The sequence below is a fragment of the Aythya fuligula genome, chromosome 7 (genome assembly GCF_009819795.1).
Source record: "Aythya fuligula isolate bAytFul2 chromosome 7, bAytFul2.pri, whole genome shotgun sequence".
Taxonomy (NCBI): Eukaryota; Metazoa; Chordata; class Aves; order Anseriformes; family Anatidae; genus Aythya; species Aythya fuligula.
The window spans coordinates 9884686-9900067 of record NC_045565.1 but is presented as its reverse complement, the minus strand read 5'-3'; the positions used below and the strand labels follow the sequence as shown (position 1 = coordinate 9900067).

The following is a 15382-nucleotide window of genomic DNA, read 5'->3' as shown; positions in this document are numbered from 1 at the left end:
TATTTGATGGCCCAGTTCTGACGCACTGCTGGTAATGGTGCAGTGCCTTGGAGGTACGTTGGTTGTGCAGGGAAGTGCTCAGAGACAAGGTACTTAAACTTCAGTGTCCAAATGCTCCCACGCTTTGACTGTAAGAGGGTGCTCAAACCGCTCTCAGACCTGGACTCTGCATTACCTGACTGGGTCATGGGGATGACACAGGATATTCAAGCTTTTTGGTGACAAATGCACTTACCATAAGCCTGTCTGCAGGACAGCTAAGATGATGACGTTCCAGGCTTGTTTTGCAAATCACTCTTCCCATTTATCCTGCAAATGTCATGCCCACAACAAACAGCAATTTTACCACTGTATGCTTACAAAATGCCGCATGTTTTTATGCAAACATCACTGAGCAGTTCTCATTCAAGGCTTATTCTAGGCAACGCTTGTATAGTAGCATCCCAGTAATTAGAACATAGGCTGAATCAGCTAACTATTAATGGGTTTAGCTTCAGTATTAATCATCTCTTCATACCTGGAAGCTCTGAACAAGTATCAAACTTAGTTAGATGAGGGGCAGTTGAATGAAACTGTGTTCTGAAACTCACCATATGATCTTCATCAGTTCTCAAACCTGGAACCGTTGTACACTGACAACATGGGACACATACTTCTGTCTAACCTCATTTATTCAAGATTTGCAAATAGCTAGTCAAATAATTATTACTGATCTATATAGCATCATCTTAAGTATATGTCATCTTTCTCATGTCAGTTCTATATTATGTAGCCGTCTATGGCAATCTACAGAATAGATCTCGACAACACTCATAATTATAAGTGGACTCATTTCAGGTCATGTACTACTTAGCAGGGTTTGTCTGACACTTAATTCATCAGATTTTCACATGAAGTTAAGGTAAGCTAGGATAGAATTTCTGCCATCTGATGGAATTTAAGTACACAATATCTATGTAATGCACAACAGCAAAGCTGATGTTGAATCCAAGCTCTGACAGTCGTGGGCTGCTTTGCTTTTTCTAGCTCAGGTCTGTTGCTCGTTGAATAATGGGAAAACTTTGCACAACAACAACAAAAAAATCGGTCCCTACTTGTAAGGTAAAGTAGTCCATGACTTCCAATAGCACGTATTTGCCCATTTGTCTTTGCCAATAGGAAACATTCAGATTATGGGAACAACGGTCTTGTATAATGTGCCTGAGGTAGGTTGTGAAAATACAGAAGTGAAGACACTCAGCTCCCTTTATTTTCCATGCTATCCGTTCCATAAGCGTCTCACCCTAGCTCCCTAGTTGTATATATAACAGATACTCACCTCTTTCAAATACAACCACGCATGGGTTGACCGTTTCTCTTATTTTTGACATTTCCAGATCAAGTCCAGGGTAAAATCCTATATTTTAGGCCTCAAGAAGCGTCCATGGACGATATTTGGAATTTGCATGAGTGGCGTCCTTTCCACCATTTCTGTAACAATGGTGATCTCCACCATCATATACTGGAAAAGTGTGAAAAGATCCAAGCTCTACCCGCAGAGCAAAATCCGCAAAATTATACGGGGACCTCCGAGACGCACAGTGTGCTAAGCTGCATAGTGAACTGGTCATTCATTTGTCCTTAATATGCCATATGTAGCTTACGTCACTGCTTATTTTTCTTATTTCTGAAAACAAAGCTCTTTAGCTCTAATCATGTCCCTTACCTCAAAGAGTTTTGTTATGTCTGTAAAAGAGTACTTGAAAACAGAATGCAGCACATACCTGCTAACTACTCATTTGTACACTGTAATTTTATAAAGCGTAGTTTTCTCATAATCTTTTAAATGCCATTTTCAGTAATGGTCCTATAAACTGCATCACCGTATCACCTGCGGCTGTTTTCAAAAGATCATTTTCTACTCATAAACTTCTGTTTGGGTTCAATGCTATTATTCCTAGGAAATTATTTCTGACATATAGTACAACAATACAGCTGCAGATCCCGGAGCCAATTATTTTCTTGCTCAGTTCTTGCAAGTTAAACAAACACTGTGGTGATAAGCAGGAATCTGCCCTAATTTGGCAGTAAAACTCCTGTAAGCTTTTGTGTTTGACCACCATCCTTCTCTCAACACTGCAGTGCTTGCCCAGTCTCCTGCTCCAAATTGTGCAAAGCTGGACTGGCTCTTTGACTCTCACTTTTCTTTAGAGACAACTTCCAGTAGTGGCCCCTGCTTGTCACATATTTTGGACAAATGAAATTTCTAGGTCGCTGTCTGTCCCACAGAGTAAGTCATGTGTTTTCTTTGTACTCTTTTACAGACTCTTCACAAAGGGCCTATGGCCGCCTTTTTGATGCAAACTAAAGATAACCCCATGAAAGCCTTAGGAGTGCTAGCTGGTGTCATGGGCATAATGGTGCTGATAACTATCATGATCTCTACTGCCATGTTCTGGCGCAATAAGCGCTCCAACAAAATCATGCCGGTAAGAAGGATCATAAAAAAGAGGCAGCCCCAGCCGTCCCGCACGGTGAGGATGGAGTGGCTGAAGTTCAAGAGGCCCAGCAATGCCGCAGAGAAGTTTGTCGTCGAGGATGATGCACAGAGCCTGCAGAACGAGAACAGCAACAACAACGTCCAGGTTGCCCCCGTGCCACCAGCCGCCCCCATGCCCCCGCCACCCCCTGCCCTGGCTTCCAGCGGGGATGCCCCAGGGTGGCGGGTGCCAACCGTGTCCGGCTCCCTCACCCCCAAGTTCATCAATAAGCAGCTGAAGAAGCGAGGTCACAGCAGCGCCCACAATGCCCTAGTGTCAGAGCTCAAAATGAGATTTGAGAAGAGGAACGCGGCTATCGGCGAGCCCCACATCTAGGCGCTCTCGGCAGCCCCAGAGACTGCACCTTGTGGCTGTGCGTGGATGTATTATGTGCCGTGGTCCTCCCTGTGTCTGTCAGCACCCTGTGAACTGAGAGCAGCTTCTTGCTCCGACAGTCCCCCTCACCTCCTGAAAGTATGACATACTACGAAGTTGCCCCACCTGTACCAAACGCTGTGGTCCATGCCCAGCTAGGACTGCACTTCCTTTGTGTTGTGTCCCAGTGCTGGTTCCACCCTGCAGCTGTCTGATGGGTGCTCAGTACTATGCCCCTGCGCCAGGCAGTCTCCCCAAGCAACCAGCAGCTCAGCTTGCCCCAGTTTGGGAAGCCCTTAGCTGGAGTCCTGCTCTGCATCAAGGTGCTCTGCAGCCGAGGCGCTGGCAGATGCCACTTCTCGTCTGGTCCAGCACGGGGGTCTGAGGTGCCCGAAACCCCCCCTCAACTCCCAGGCCCAGCGTTGAAGATGCTGGTCTGGCTGTGGCACCAGGGTTGGTGTGCGGGGCTCCTGGAGCAGCGGCACGGCACGCTGGGAGGGGGCTGCACATAGCTGGTGCCTGCTGCCCTTGGGGCACGACGTGCAGGGTAGCAGCTGGCAGAACGATGTGCTGACGGCCTCGGTACCCCCCATCCTGCAGGTAAGCAGGCAGGCTTGGAGAAGTTCTTCATTTTCCTGCAGTTTATGCTGGATTCTGCCAGAGCACATTGGCATGATGCTGAGCTTCGCTTCCACCCTGGACTTGCCTGCTAATCAGGGGATGGGAGGACCAACCAGGCCAGGATGCAAGCACAGAAACTCAGTAGCAGCACTCGCTCAATACTGCCTCCTTCCGACACTGCATCTCCTAATGAGAGGCAGGTCAGCAGGAGGACTTGATTAAAGCAGCAGGGAAGGTAAGGTAAAGGCGAGAGAAAAATTATAAGTGAAAAATAGAGACAAGTGCTAGAAAGTCACATATGTCGGTCAGGAATGTGTCTGGAAAGATTACTTGTGTGTTTTTTTTTATGCTGCTAGCAGGAGGTGTCAGGGAATGTATTTCATCACCTCTCCTAGCTTGCTCCAGGGACTGGTGAGTGCAAAAGGAAGTTTCCATAAAATATTCTGGCTTGTCCTAGCAGCATTTTTGACTGAATTATGCAACAGCTAACTGGAAAGGGTGTGGGGAGGATGACAATTTCTTCCTGTTAGGTGACAGTAAAAAGGCACTGAAGGCAGAGCAGATTTTTTTACAGGCCCTCCCCACAGTTTCTCTCTTGTGTTCGTTTCTGAGGAGGTGTTTTTCAGCTGGGCCTGGCTGTTTCCTGTCGCCTGGGGAGAAGGCAGTGTGCACTGGCCTAGCTGGGGAGCAGCACCCTGTGCCCAAGCCCTGACCCCGTAAGGCAGCTGTACCGGCTGCCGTGGGTTTGCTGTTGTGGATGGACACCATGAGCATCAGGCTGGGGAGCAAACCCTAAGTGACAGGATGCTGTGTTCATTCGAGAGCTGCTTTTTGTCATTTCAGCTGGACCAGCGGACCTGCTCCTCTGGGGCTCCTTTTCCTTCACCCCATTAGCTGGTCTTATTTCCTTCAGCCGGACCAGGGTTTCATCACCTTAGCAGATAGCTGGTTCAATGAGCCATCACCTACTAACAGAGAGAAAAATCCTCTATTTTTAACTTCCATTTACTCCACCCAGCAAACAGAGGGTGACTGTGGTTCTTGTCGCCCACGGGCTGAGCCAGGAGCTGCAGTTGAGAGGGGCCGCAGGGCCCGTTGCTGCCCCGAGTTTGCTGCATAAACTGGCACCAGCCCTGGTGGTGCCGGGCTTTGGGCCGTGCCCCTGCGCTGGGTCTCCTCGCAGCGCAAGCCACTGGGCCCAGCTCTCCGGGCACGCAGTGTGTCAGGGCTCAGCCCCATCTCCGCGCAGGTCAGGGACTGAAGGCTGCAGAGCAGCAAGGAGCAGCAGTCTGCTGGGTGTGGGGAGCAACACACATAAAATGCACGCTTGAACGTTTCTCTGAGGTGGCCCCTTGGTATGGGACTGCACAAGGAGCTGCGTGAGGAGCCGTGCAGCTGTAGAACTGTTGGTAAGGACAGTGCAGTCTGAGGGCCGTGCCCTGAACCAGGCAGAGGCTTCACAGGGAGCAGAGGCAGTAGTGGCAGGGGAGTGATGAGGGCCCAGCATGGAGGGGCGTGGCAGCATGGCAGCCCATGTTGGTGCCGATGGCTCCTTTTCATTTCTTGGTCTTCATTTTCTCCACCCTTTTCTCGCCTTCCCTCAGGGCCCGTTGCTTACCCCTGCTGCTGGCTCCCAGGCCCTTGCATTGTGCACTGCGTCCACCTCATCCTCCGGCCCTGAGCCATTTGGAGGGAGGGGACACACAGCTCCTGTCACTGCTGCTCAGCCCCGGTCCCACACCCACGGCCCCACAGGCTCCTTTCACTGGCTGTGTCTCCTGCAGGCTCTGCAATGTTTCATGGGGGCACCAAAGGCTTCTGATCTGTTCCCCATACTACTGTTTTCCTGATGTCGTGTTGAAGCCAGTATTTAGTGGTCATTCTCGGATGAGGAAAGCCTGTAAAAACCATTCAATTAAGTGAGATTTAGCAGGAATTACAGGCTTAGTGTTAGAGATTATATTTAAGAGGGAATAAAGTTGTTTTATTACTATGTTGTGAGACTTTTCCAGTTACTTTGTACTTCAACTTCAGAGTTTTGGTTTTTTTTTATAAATTAAAAAAAAAATACAAATTATTCTTCTCGTGGTGTATTTTTGCTGGCAGAGATGCCTTTTTGGTTGCTTGCTGCGTGACCACTGCCAGGGACGGCAGAAATGCCCAGCACCCGGCTGTGGCACAGCCCTGGGGCAGGCATGCTACTCACCCAGCAGCAGGTTTTGGTTCAATGCCAGCACTCACCGGGCATGCAATAAAGTACTCACATCCTGCGCATGGTCATCAGAGGTTTTGTTCTTCCCAGGCCATGTCCTCGCTGTGATTCAGCCTCCTTGATTCTCCCTCCCTGTTGTGTGCATCCCCGGTCTGCCCCCAGACCATCCCCGCAGCAGCTGCGGTTCCTTGCCGCCTCCAACTGGCTCAGGAAGCCAGAGTGCCCTCCTTCCTGCAGGGCGCTGTGAAAGGGTTCCTCTTCTGAACCAGGGGCTGAGAAATCAGGCTGCAGTGGTGGGAAATAATCAGCCTGCCTCATTTTTGATATTCCATCTCTCACCCTTGTTTAGATAGGGAGCCCCACTCATTTACGGTGAGCTTGTGTTAGGACGGTTGTTAGGAAGGTTTTATTTGACTTCTTGTCTTCATTTGCGTAGCAAATGCAAGGTCACGAAGTCAGGTTTTATTTTAAAGTTCTATATTTGTGCATGAAGAGGAAAGGAAGTCTTACCTTGGGTGGGGGGGGGGGGGGGGGGGTTGACTGCATCAAGCAGAAGTCCTCTCAGCAGCATTGCCAACACTGGAGCGGCACTTTCAGTGCCTCAGCGCCTTGGCTTTAATCACCAGAGTGAGCTCAGCCCCCAAGCTGAAGGCTCCCAGCATGGCAGCGCCGTGTGCCACCACGCCGAGTGCTGGATGAGGAGCGGAGGCACTAGCTCGTCCCACTGGGTGCTCTCCATCCCCGCAGGGGTTTCTCCAGGCCATGGCTGTCACCCCACTGGGCTGGCTGCTTCTGAAGGGCCACAGGGGCCCTCACTGGGGGAGCACAGGTAAGGAGGGCCTGGAGCTGCCCTTCCCTGCAGTGGTGCCCATTGCTCCTCAGCACTCAGTTTTTTTGCAAATTGTAACAGTAAAAGAACAAAAATGAAGCAGAGGACATTGCACATTGTGAAAATCAGTTGTGTTTGTTGTGTCACATTAACACTAACACACTAACAAGCCTCTTTACATATAACATCAAAAGCATCAACAAAACATGTTTTTTAAAAGCCACACAGTAAGTTGCAGCAGTTGCAGGTGCTGGGGAAGGAAACAAGGGGGCCTGAGGCTGTGCAGCATGGAAAATACACAACAAAGCATAGCTTTTGTTGCCAAAACACAACTAAAAAGGCAAACTGCCACACAGTAAAGGTCGCGGTAGTCATTATCTCTGGCTATAGCCAAGGTTTCTACTCTGGTTTGGTATTTTTGACGAGGTCTCTAACAACACACATGACAAGGGCTGTGGGTCTGTCAGCCATGTGCTTTGTGCTGAAAAGAACAAGGCCAAAAAGAAAGGGGAAAAAAAAAAAAAGTATGTTTATCCCCCCAAAAGGTAGCTGCTCTACAAGCCTGGGCCAGTTGCTCTCCTATATATGTTTGTTGTTTTTTTCTGCCTCTGGCAAGGTGGCAAGCCTTGATGTTGAAGCAGCAGGCTGTGCCGGCAGTGCGCCTGTGTCTGGGGTTAGCACCTGGCTGGCTGCCCAGCCTGGCAGCAGGCGCAGCGGTGGCTCCTCAGCTCCCAAACCCTGGCCCCTGCCCCAGGGATGTGCCCGCTCAGTGCAAGCAGCCACTTGTCCCAGTGGCAGGGGTTAGGCCCAGCGTCATGGAATCACAGGATCACTATGGTTGGAAAAGCCCTCCAAGATCATCTGGTCCAACCATGTCCCTACCATCAGTATGATGCACTAAACCATGTCCCCAGGCACCACGTCCCACCTTTCCTTGAACACCCCCCAGGGACGGTGACTCCACCACCTCCCTGGGCAACCCATCACAGTGCCTGACTGCTCTTTCTGAGCAGAAATGTCTCCTCATTTCCAACCTGAACCTCCCATGGCACAACTTGAGGCCATTCCCTCTGGTCCTGTCACTAGTTATCTGTGAGAGGAGGCTGACCCCAAGCGCCCCAGCACCTTAGAGGTTCCCTAGGCCTCCAATCTTAGATGCTGGTCATGCGGGGTGTACTTGGTGTGCTGCCTCTGAGAGGAACAATACAGAGTGTGGAGTGGAGTGGGGACACTGTGGCCAGGCTCTGTGACAAGATGGGAACTTGATTGTTCTTGTGCACACTGGAACTGATAAGCTGCACATTTGCTACCCTGGACCAATGGCCTATGTTTTTGACAAAATGCTGTCCTTTTGGTGAATATTGCCCATTATAATACCAAAACACACCTCCATCCCAAAAGCTACCTGCCTTCAAGGTGTAACCATGCCTCACATGTTTGCACTTTAAAATTTTTCTAGTCTATAATTTTAAAGCAGAGAGAACATTTTGCACCAATTGTAACAAAGATATGCATGACTAGAGTCACTCAAGCTCCACCTAAAAGATAGAAAATGATATAAATTAGCCTAAGGGAGAGAGAATGTTACGGAAGATACCATCATGAAGGATACCTTCTGACTTCTGGGATCGGTTGACAGGCTGAGCCTCTCTTCCCCTCCCACCACTGGGATGCCTTTGGGTAAGAGTTGAACACTTGGTTACACCAAAAGTGCCTCCCTGGGAAACTCAGACATCTCTGTAGAGTTGCTTTATACCTTTTAACGCGTTTACAGCCAGGCTGAGTTACTTGAACTTTGGTATTTGTATTTGCTTTGCAGACACTGAATTTATCACTGGCAATCCAAAGAACCTGTGTACCTGTTGCTTAATAAATTGCACTATTCATTAAATCTAGCTGTGGTAGTTCTCACTGAGCACACCCAAACTCTTGGAGTGTGGCCACGGTAGTTCATGGAACGCAACTAGACTGGGGGTGTCTTACGTTACTCGTGCATCTGTCATAGTGATATTCCAGTACCCTGACTGCAACCAGACTTACAACAACTAATTGGGCATCGCTCCCAATTACTTTAATCTTGAACACAACATGTGGCTATGTGGTAAACTAAACTGGTCATCTAAGCTACATATTTTGGACACAGGTAAAAGTCCCTTCCCTCCCTATTACAAAACACATTCCTATCAAAAAACAAATCCACAAAAAACAAACCCATGAAACCCTCCACTGCTGTGACATTACACATCCACATGGCAGCCAACAGAAGTCCAGCACTGCAAACACACCTCCCCATCAACCACATTCCTGGCTGGGAAAGCTAAAGAAATATTTTTTAAAAATAAGATGCACATGTGCAGGCAGCAGGCAGCGCTGACCTTTTGCTGCACATTTCTGTTTGGTTGTTGGGTTTGTTACTTTTGTTAATGCTTGTTTCCTTTCATCTCAGATTGAAGCCATCAAGTAGTAGCTCTAAAACATTTCCTAAGCAACTACTACAAAGGATTTTGGTGATGTTGTTCTTCAGGTCGATCAAGGGCACCTCAACGTGTGTGTGCTGCTCCATGGCACTGCTGGGGGTGCTGGGGTGCAGCCGCACACCCTAAGGCCCCCAGGCCTGGGGATTTGGGAGCCCACTGGGTATGCTGGCCGTGCACCCCACCATGCCCCAGGTCTGTGACACATGGGGAGTTTCACTGCTCCTTCTCAAAAAAGCCAGCAGGATGGAGGCCACGTGCCCGCAGTTGCAGGCAAGCACAGGCCGAGCTAGTAGAGGTCAGCGCTGTTCCTGTGGGGTGGCCGGGCCTTACCAGGCCGCTCGGGCTCCTCACGGGCTGGGGGCCGCCGGGTGCTGTGGCCACCCTCGGGGTGGCAGAGCCCGTCCTGGCTGCCGGCGGGCAGGCTGTCCAGTGTGCTCTCCTTGCTGCCTGCGGCTGGCGGCTGGCCCCCACGGCGGCGGTGGGGCCAGGCAGTGGGGCAGCGTGTCAGGCAGCCAGGACGGGCCTCAGCGGTGCAGGCGTACATGCCAGCAGGCACGGCCAGCACCATGGCGCAGACGATGACGACGATGTGGATGAGCTTCTCGCGCTGCTCCAGCTGGCTGACGTCGCTGCCCGTGACAAAGACGACGCACTGGCCCTTGCGAGGCGCCTGGTTGCGGATGGCCACGCAGACCTCGTACTTGGTTGCAGGCAGCAGGTCGGTCACCGAGTAGGTGTTGATGCCAGGGCCGATGTAGATGGCGTCCTTCTGGGCAGTGTCATAGCGGCCCACCAGCAGCGTGTACCAGGTCTCCCCTGGCTCTGCCACCGCTGCCGCCGCGAACCATTCCAGGGTGATGCCGTAGACTGTCTGCTTGGCAATGCGCACCTCCACGTGGGCGCCTGGCTCTGCAGGGGCAGCAGGGGCCCAGCCTGGGACAGGGACAGAGGCTGGCGGGGTGCCTACGTGGAGGGCGATGGCCACCGAGGCATTGCCCAAGAAGTTGGTGGCAGTGCAGGTGTAGTTGCCGGCATCTGCTGGCCCTGCCGCTGGGATCAGCAGCTCGGAGCGGACGGTCTCCTCGCTGATGGGCTGGGTGGACACTGTGGGGCAGAGGGGAGCTGAATCAGCGGGCAAGGTGGTCACATTGCAGCCCCAAGACTGTCCCAGAAAGGGGTGAAGGTGAGGGGGCCGAGCAGCATCTGCCTGTCCAGGGGAAAAGGGAGTTGGTGTGTGGGCGTGCACCAAGCCCAACAGAGCTCATGGGTGAAGTGTTACCCAGGCCAAGAGGCAATAAAGAAGGTTCATAGACTATACTAAACTAGGAGGAGCCATCGATTCCCTAGAGATGAGAGGCCTTACAGAGTGCTCGATAGCTCGGAGTGCTGGGCAATGACCAACTCTATGAAATTTAACAAAAGCAATTGCCAGATTCTGCACCTGGATCAGTGTCAGCCTGGATGTACATACGGTCTGGGGGGGACAAGTGACTGGCTCAAGGCTGCACCTGGGGAAGGTCAGATGTTAGGGAAAAGTGCTCCACTGAGGGGATGGTCAAGCCCAGGGAAGTGGTCATGGCCCCAAGCCTGCCAGCGTTCAAGAAGCATTTTGACTATGCCCTTAGATACCTGGTTCAACCTTTAGGTTGCCCTGTGTGGAGTCAGGCATTAGACTCAATGATCTTCATGGATCCCTTCCAACTCAGGACATTCTATGACTCTAACCTGCAGTGCTATTCGCTTTACCTCATAGCCCCTAAATGCCTGGAGACACCTGCCTGGAGGCAGGGCAGGGAGAAAGACGCCCAGGTGCCATCTGCTGTTGGCACATTCAGGCTGTAAGAAAGCAAGTAGAGCCCCTAAGGCACCTCTGTATTTTGGACATATGCTCCAGCCTCTATTAGGCTGGATATTGAAAATTTTCATTCTCAAGAAGCTATGGAGGAAAAAAAATTAAAAAATAATAATAAAAAAATAAAGGCACATGGCTGTCAGGAAGTGGGCTGGAAGCAAAATGTAATTTTAATAACCGTATGAAACAGCCAATAACCTTATGAATCTACCCAAGCAGGGCCATGAAAATAAAAAGCCTGGGCATACCATGGCCAGAGAAAGATGCACCAGTGCTGCTAAAATGCTGAAATGCAGACCAAGATTAACAGGTAATGCTATCTTATTGAGATAGCAGGCTTATTAGGAACACACATAATCTGTGTAGCATGTCTTCTTAGCTTTGAATTTATGAAAATAGCAACTTGCCCTATTGACTGTTCATAGCAAAAATAACTGGGGGGGGGGTGGGGGGGGGGACAACGACCTCCAGCTGGACGAGGAGAAAGGGAAAAGTCCTTCTATTATGAGGTCCTCCGTAATGCAGACAAATTACAAATTAGCGTGTTTTATGGAGAAAAATGTCATCTAGTTTGCTCATAGAATGTGAGTGGGCATGGACAGGCAATGTAGCTTCAGGGTTTTGTGGTTTGCATGGATATTTCTCGAGAAAACATATGGGAATAGGCTAGAAATGTGTGTGTGTGTGCATGTACATGCATGTGCACGTCATGTGTGTGTCCATCATTCGTGTCAGTCTTGTGTGTGTGTCATTTGTGTATGGTGTGTCTGTCTGTGTCTGTGTATGTGTGTGTGTCTGTGTGTGTTCCTACACACGCCTGAAAAAATATATAGTATGTATATAGAGTGTATATATTTATAGAGTGTATATATATAGAGAGTGTATATATTTAGCATGTATATAGAGTGTATATGCCTGTCTATATCACACACATATATAAGAAGTGTGCATATATACATAGTATATACTATATATTCTCTATATATGCATGTCTAGATAACTACATATTTAATATTTGTATGGCTGTGACACTACTGATAGTTCTTACATCATGTGTCATGATGAAAGAGCTATTAATAAAAATCCACATATCACAAAATAATTGCATGAAAACGAGGACTTGCTCCCTTCATCTTTGACAGATTTCCCGCATGAAGCAGCTTTTCTCGTGCTGGTCAGACATGCTTAGACACACTGTCTGACCCACTAGGATGATTAAGATTATTTGGATTATTGCAACCACACTAACTGTGATGCTCCATAGGGGCTGAGAACTGATGTGGTGACTAGATGGCCTGAAGACCTATGTTAGTTGAACAGCAAAATGCAAATTAAGGGGAAAAAAAAAAGAAAAAAAAAAAAAAAAAGCATTGCTTACCATTAAATGCTCTTAAAAGTTTGAGTGCATAGGTCCACCAGACAGCTGGGGAAGGGCTGGCTTGCACAAAGCAGGTCAGGGTGACATTCAGCCCCACAGGGACTGTCAGGTTGGTGTCAAGGGCTGAGGTTTGTGGCTTCATGCAGCTGTTGAGCTCCACTTCATGGAAAAATTTCCCTGCCCTGAATTTCGGGCTTGAACAAGTTAAATAGGAATTCATCAGAATAATAGGTGGGCCAACTGACTTGATAAACTGGACAAATCCCCGCAGGCGACAGTCACAAATCCATGGGTTGTCATGAAGGGCCAGGACAGCATTGGAAATAGCTTCTAACTGCCCCTCCGCCCTCTGGCTTCTCTGGTAGATAGGCCAGCTATAGAAGACATCCCTGGATATGACAGTAAGCTGATTTGAGGATAGATCTAAATAGGTCAGGTTGGGCAGATAGCGGAGCGCATGTTCTGGAAGGACGTCCAGCCGGTTGTGCTTCAGATCCAGGATTTTCAAGGCTGGGGTGTCTTGAAATGCTGTCCATGGCACTGAACTTAATTTGTTCCCTTGCAAGCGCAGCTCCTTCAGAGCCGGCAGGTATTCCAGGCTCTTGATGTGCATCACTGTGATGTTGTTAAAATTGAGCCAGAGATACTCCAAGGCACTAACGTTTGCAAATGACCTGCGAGGCAATTCTGTTAGGTGAGAATTTTCTATTCTAATTTTTCGTATGTCTTGAGGGATGTTTTCAGGGATCTTCCTCAGCAGTGCAGACATGCAGAGTAAACTCCTAAAGAGGAAAACACAATTCTCCAGGTCACATACCATGTATATGGCTAACATAAGCAATACATTGATCCTTCAGTTTGGTTTTACACCCATTTTTCCCACAAATACAATTAAGTAAGTGTTAAAAATTGCTACATATGCAACTATATATCCCAGGATAATAAAAGAGATCTCATTATATGTTCAAGCTAGTAATATGCAAGTATTAGCAGCGGAATATCATGCGGCCATCTGTTTGGTTTTGGTCCTCACCACAGCTGCAAATATATATTGGGAATCTCCAAGCTGCTTGATGCTACATCTAGGGTAACTAGCTTTCTTACCTTCCGAAACTGTCTTGAGAACAAGAGCATCCTGTGACACAAGATGAAAATGAAGTGCTTATCTTGTGGAAGGCCAGAAGAAGAAGAAAAATGTGGCGAATAATAGGGTCCATATTCTCCTTTAAGAAAGCACTGTGCAGGGTTTGCACCAAACATGCCAACAGCCTCCAAGAAGCAAATCCTATTAGCTGTAATCTTCCTTGACGCAGAAATAAATCCTGCTGGGGACCCGACCCTAAAGAAGACATGTAGTATGGTACACAGTCTGTGTCGAAGTGCTAAAAATCACCCCTGGGACCACTCCTGGCATTTACTGCTCAGCACTGGGGGTTTTGACAGATGCATTTAGTTGGATGTTAATATGAATGAATCTCAACATGGTCCTGAAGCCAAAACCACTTCTGATTCCAAGTCCACACAAGCAGACTCTTTTTTTTTTTTTTTTTTTTTTTTTTTTTTACAAAGTCTCACTCAATCTCCTATATTTTAATGGCATTCATCAAGACAGAAAACCACATTAAGGGCCAGACGTCACAGTTGTAATTTGGCAGTGCTTAGTGCTTTATTGTACAATCTGTCAGGCCCCAAAACCTGCTCACAGTTCTTTGCAGGGTTTACTATTAGACATGGTGCGTAAGAAACCTACACAACATTAGTCATTCTGTCATGGAAACGTTGCACTAATTTTCCACTGAAACAAATTTTATTTTCTCTCTCTCTCTCTCTCTTTTTTTTTTTTTCCCCACTGGTATCTCCATTCTTACATGTTAGTACTGAAAACAGCAACCTAGCTATAGCCAGTCTGTGGGCTTCTCTTAGGAATGACTATTTATGACATTCATCTTTATTGTGTAAGTATAAAAGCAGTGCTACTTCAATGTTCTTAGTTCTCAGGGTTCCCTTATAAGATGTATGCCAATTGCCCTTCAGTAACCCTGAAAAACTCAGTCTAAATAATTTCTTGAGAAGGACTTTAGCGTGACCAGATATATATATATATATTTATTATTATTATTATTATTATTATTTTTAATTCGAAAATAGCAGTTTTCCGGTAGAATTTCCAAGCATCACTGTGTTCTCCTGGGGCCATCTAGTGTGCATGGGCTGCATCACAACCCACAAAAGGCAGAGGCCAGTTGTGGAAAAGGGCTTAACCTCAGTGCCAATATCTGTGAAGCTGGGTCACAAGTCAAGATTAGCCTGAACCTACTTAACCTCTAACCTATGGGACCAGGATAGAAAAATATTTATAGCACAACAGCTTAGATCCATACATGGCTTTCAGGGAACATGCACTAGTGCAGCTGCTGTAAGCCTAAAGAAGATATAGGATTGATTCTGCAGCTTTCAAATGAGCAGGCACTTTGAATTCAAGGATAAAAGTGAACAAAATGAACCAGTAGAGAAACTGCTGAGGACCGTTGCAGCACTTTTTGGTGGCTTCCAGTTTACAAGTGGTGGGCCATGATTAGTGGGCCTGTTGGGCTGCCATTGCTACCTATGCCTAGCATCTAACCACAAGAGTTTGGGCTTATTATTTTTAGCGTGGTGGCTTCTGGGGACATCCCTGAGAGTCTTGGTGAAGCAGCAGCTCTTGCAGTTTGGCACCAGCACAGCTCCCACGTGCATGCCAAGGCAGGCACTACTTACCCCCTTTCAGTGTAGCTTAAGCAGCAAAGGGGGATGGAGCTGGCTGGCTAAACTGGGAATGCTCCAGGAGTGACACCAGCAGCAGCGATGAGAGGATCCTATGATTCTATGGCTCTGTAATCTGTCGTTCCCAACCAGCCCTCAGCCACGGGAGCAGAAGGCTTCAAGGATCCCTGTGTGGGCATGGGCCTCTGGGCAGGCAAACGCCACGCACACCTGTGCTTTCAGGCCTCTTCTGTAGTCTGCCATGAAAATATTCCCTAACAGAACAATATTGTTATTTTATAATAACAATTTTGTAATTTTACACATTATTATAACTGCTGATAACATTTTAGTAATGACAGCAGTAAAGAAAATAC

At 48.2% G+C, this 15382-nt stretch overlaps 2 protein-coding genes across 2 annotated transcripts in view; one reads left to right on the top strand and one right to left on the bottom strand.

The window, feature by feature from the left end:
- CDHR1 (cadherin related family member 1) overlaps positions 1 to 2855 on the top strand; it is a 43161-nt gene extending 40306 nt beyond the window's left edge. Inside the window, exon 17 of the mRNA XM_032191732.1 lies at positions 2304 to 2855. Within this exon, the coding sequence (XP_032047623.1) occupies positions 2304 to 2855 (552 nt within the window). The remainder of the gene's footprint in view (positions 1 to 2303) is intronic.
- Positions 2856 to 9319: 6464 nt separating this feature from the next.
- Positions 9320 to 13480, bottom strand: LRIT2 (leucine rich repeat, Ig-like and transmembrane domains 2). Its single transcript, XM_032191138.1, has 3 exons — positions 13368 to 13480; positions 12264 to 13045; positions 9320 to 10137 (listed from the first exon to the last, which is right to left on the bottom strand). The coding sequence occupies exons 1-3, from the start codon at positions 13478 to 13480 to the stop codon at positions 9320 to 9322; spliced, it is 1713 nt and encodes a 570-aa protein (XP_032047029.1).
- Positions 13481 to 15382: the final 1902 nt, after the last annotated feature.

Bases quoted from the DNA above. Each gene is read 5' to 3' on its own strand.
- LRIT2 (XM_032191138.1), bottom strand. From the start codon at position 13,480: ATGGACCCTATTATTCGCCACATTTTTCTTCTTCTTCTGGCCTTCCAC. The intron at 13,046-13,367 runs GTAAGAAAGCTA...TTTCCTCTTTAG, and splicing joins TCTCAAGACAGTTTCGGAAG to GAGTTTACTCTGCATGTCTG. The intron at 10,138-12,263 runs GTAAGCAATGCT...TCTGCCCCACAG, and splicing joins ACTTTTAAGAGCATTTAATG to TGTCCACCCAGCCCATCAGC.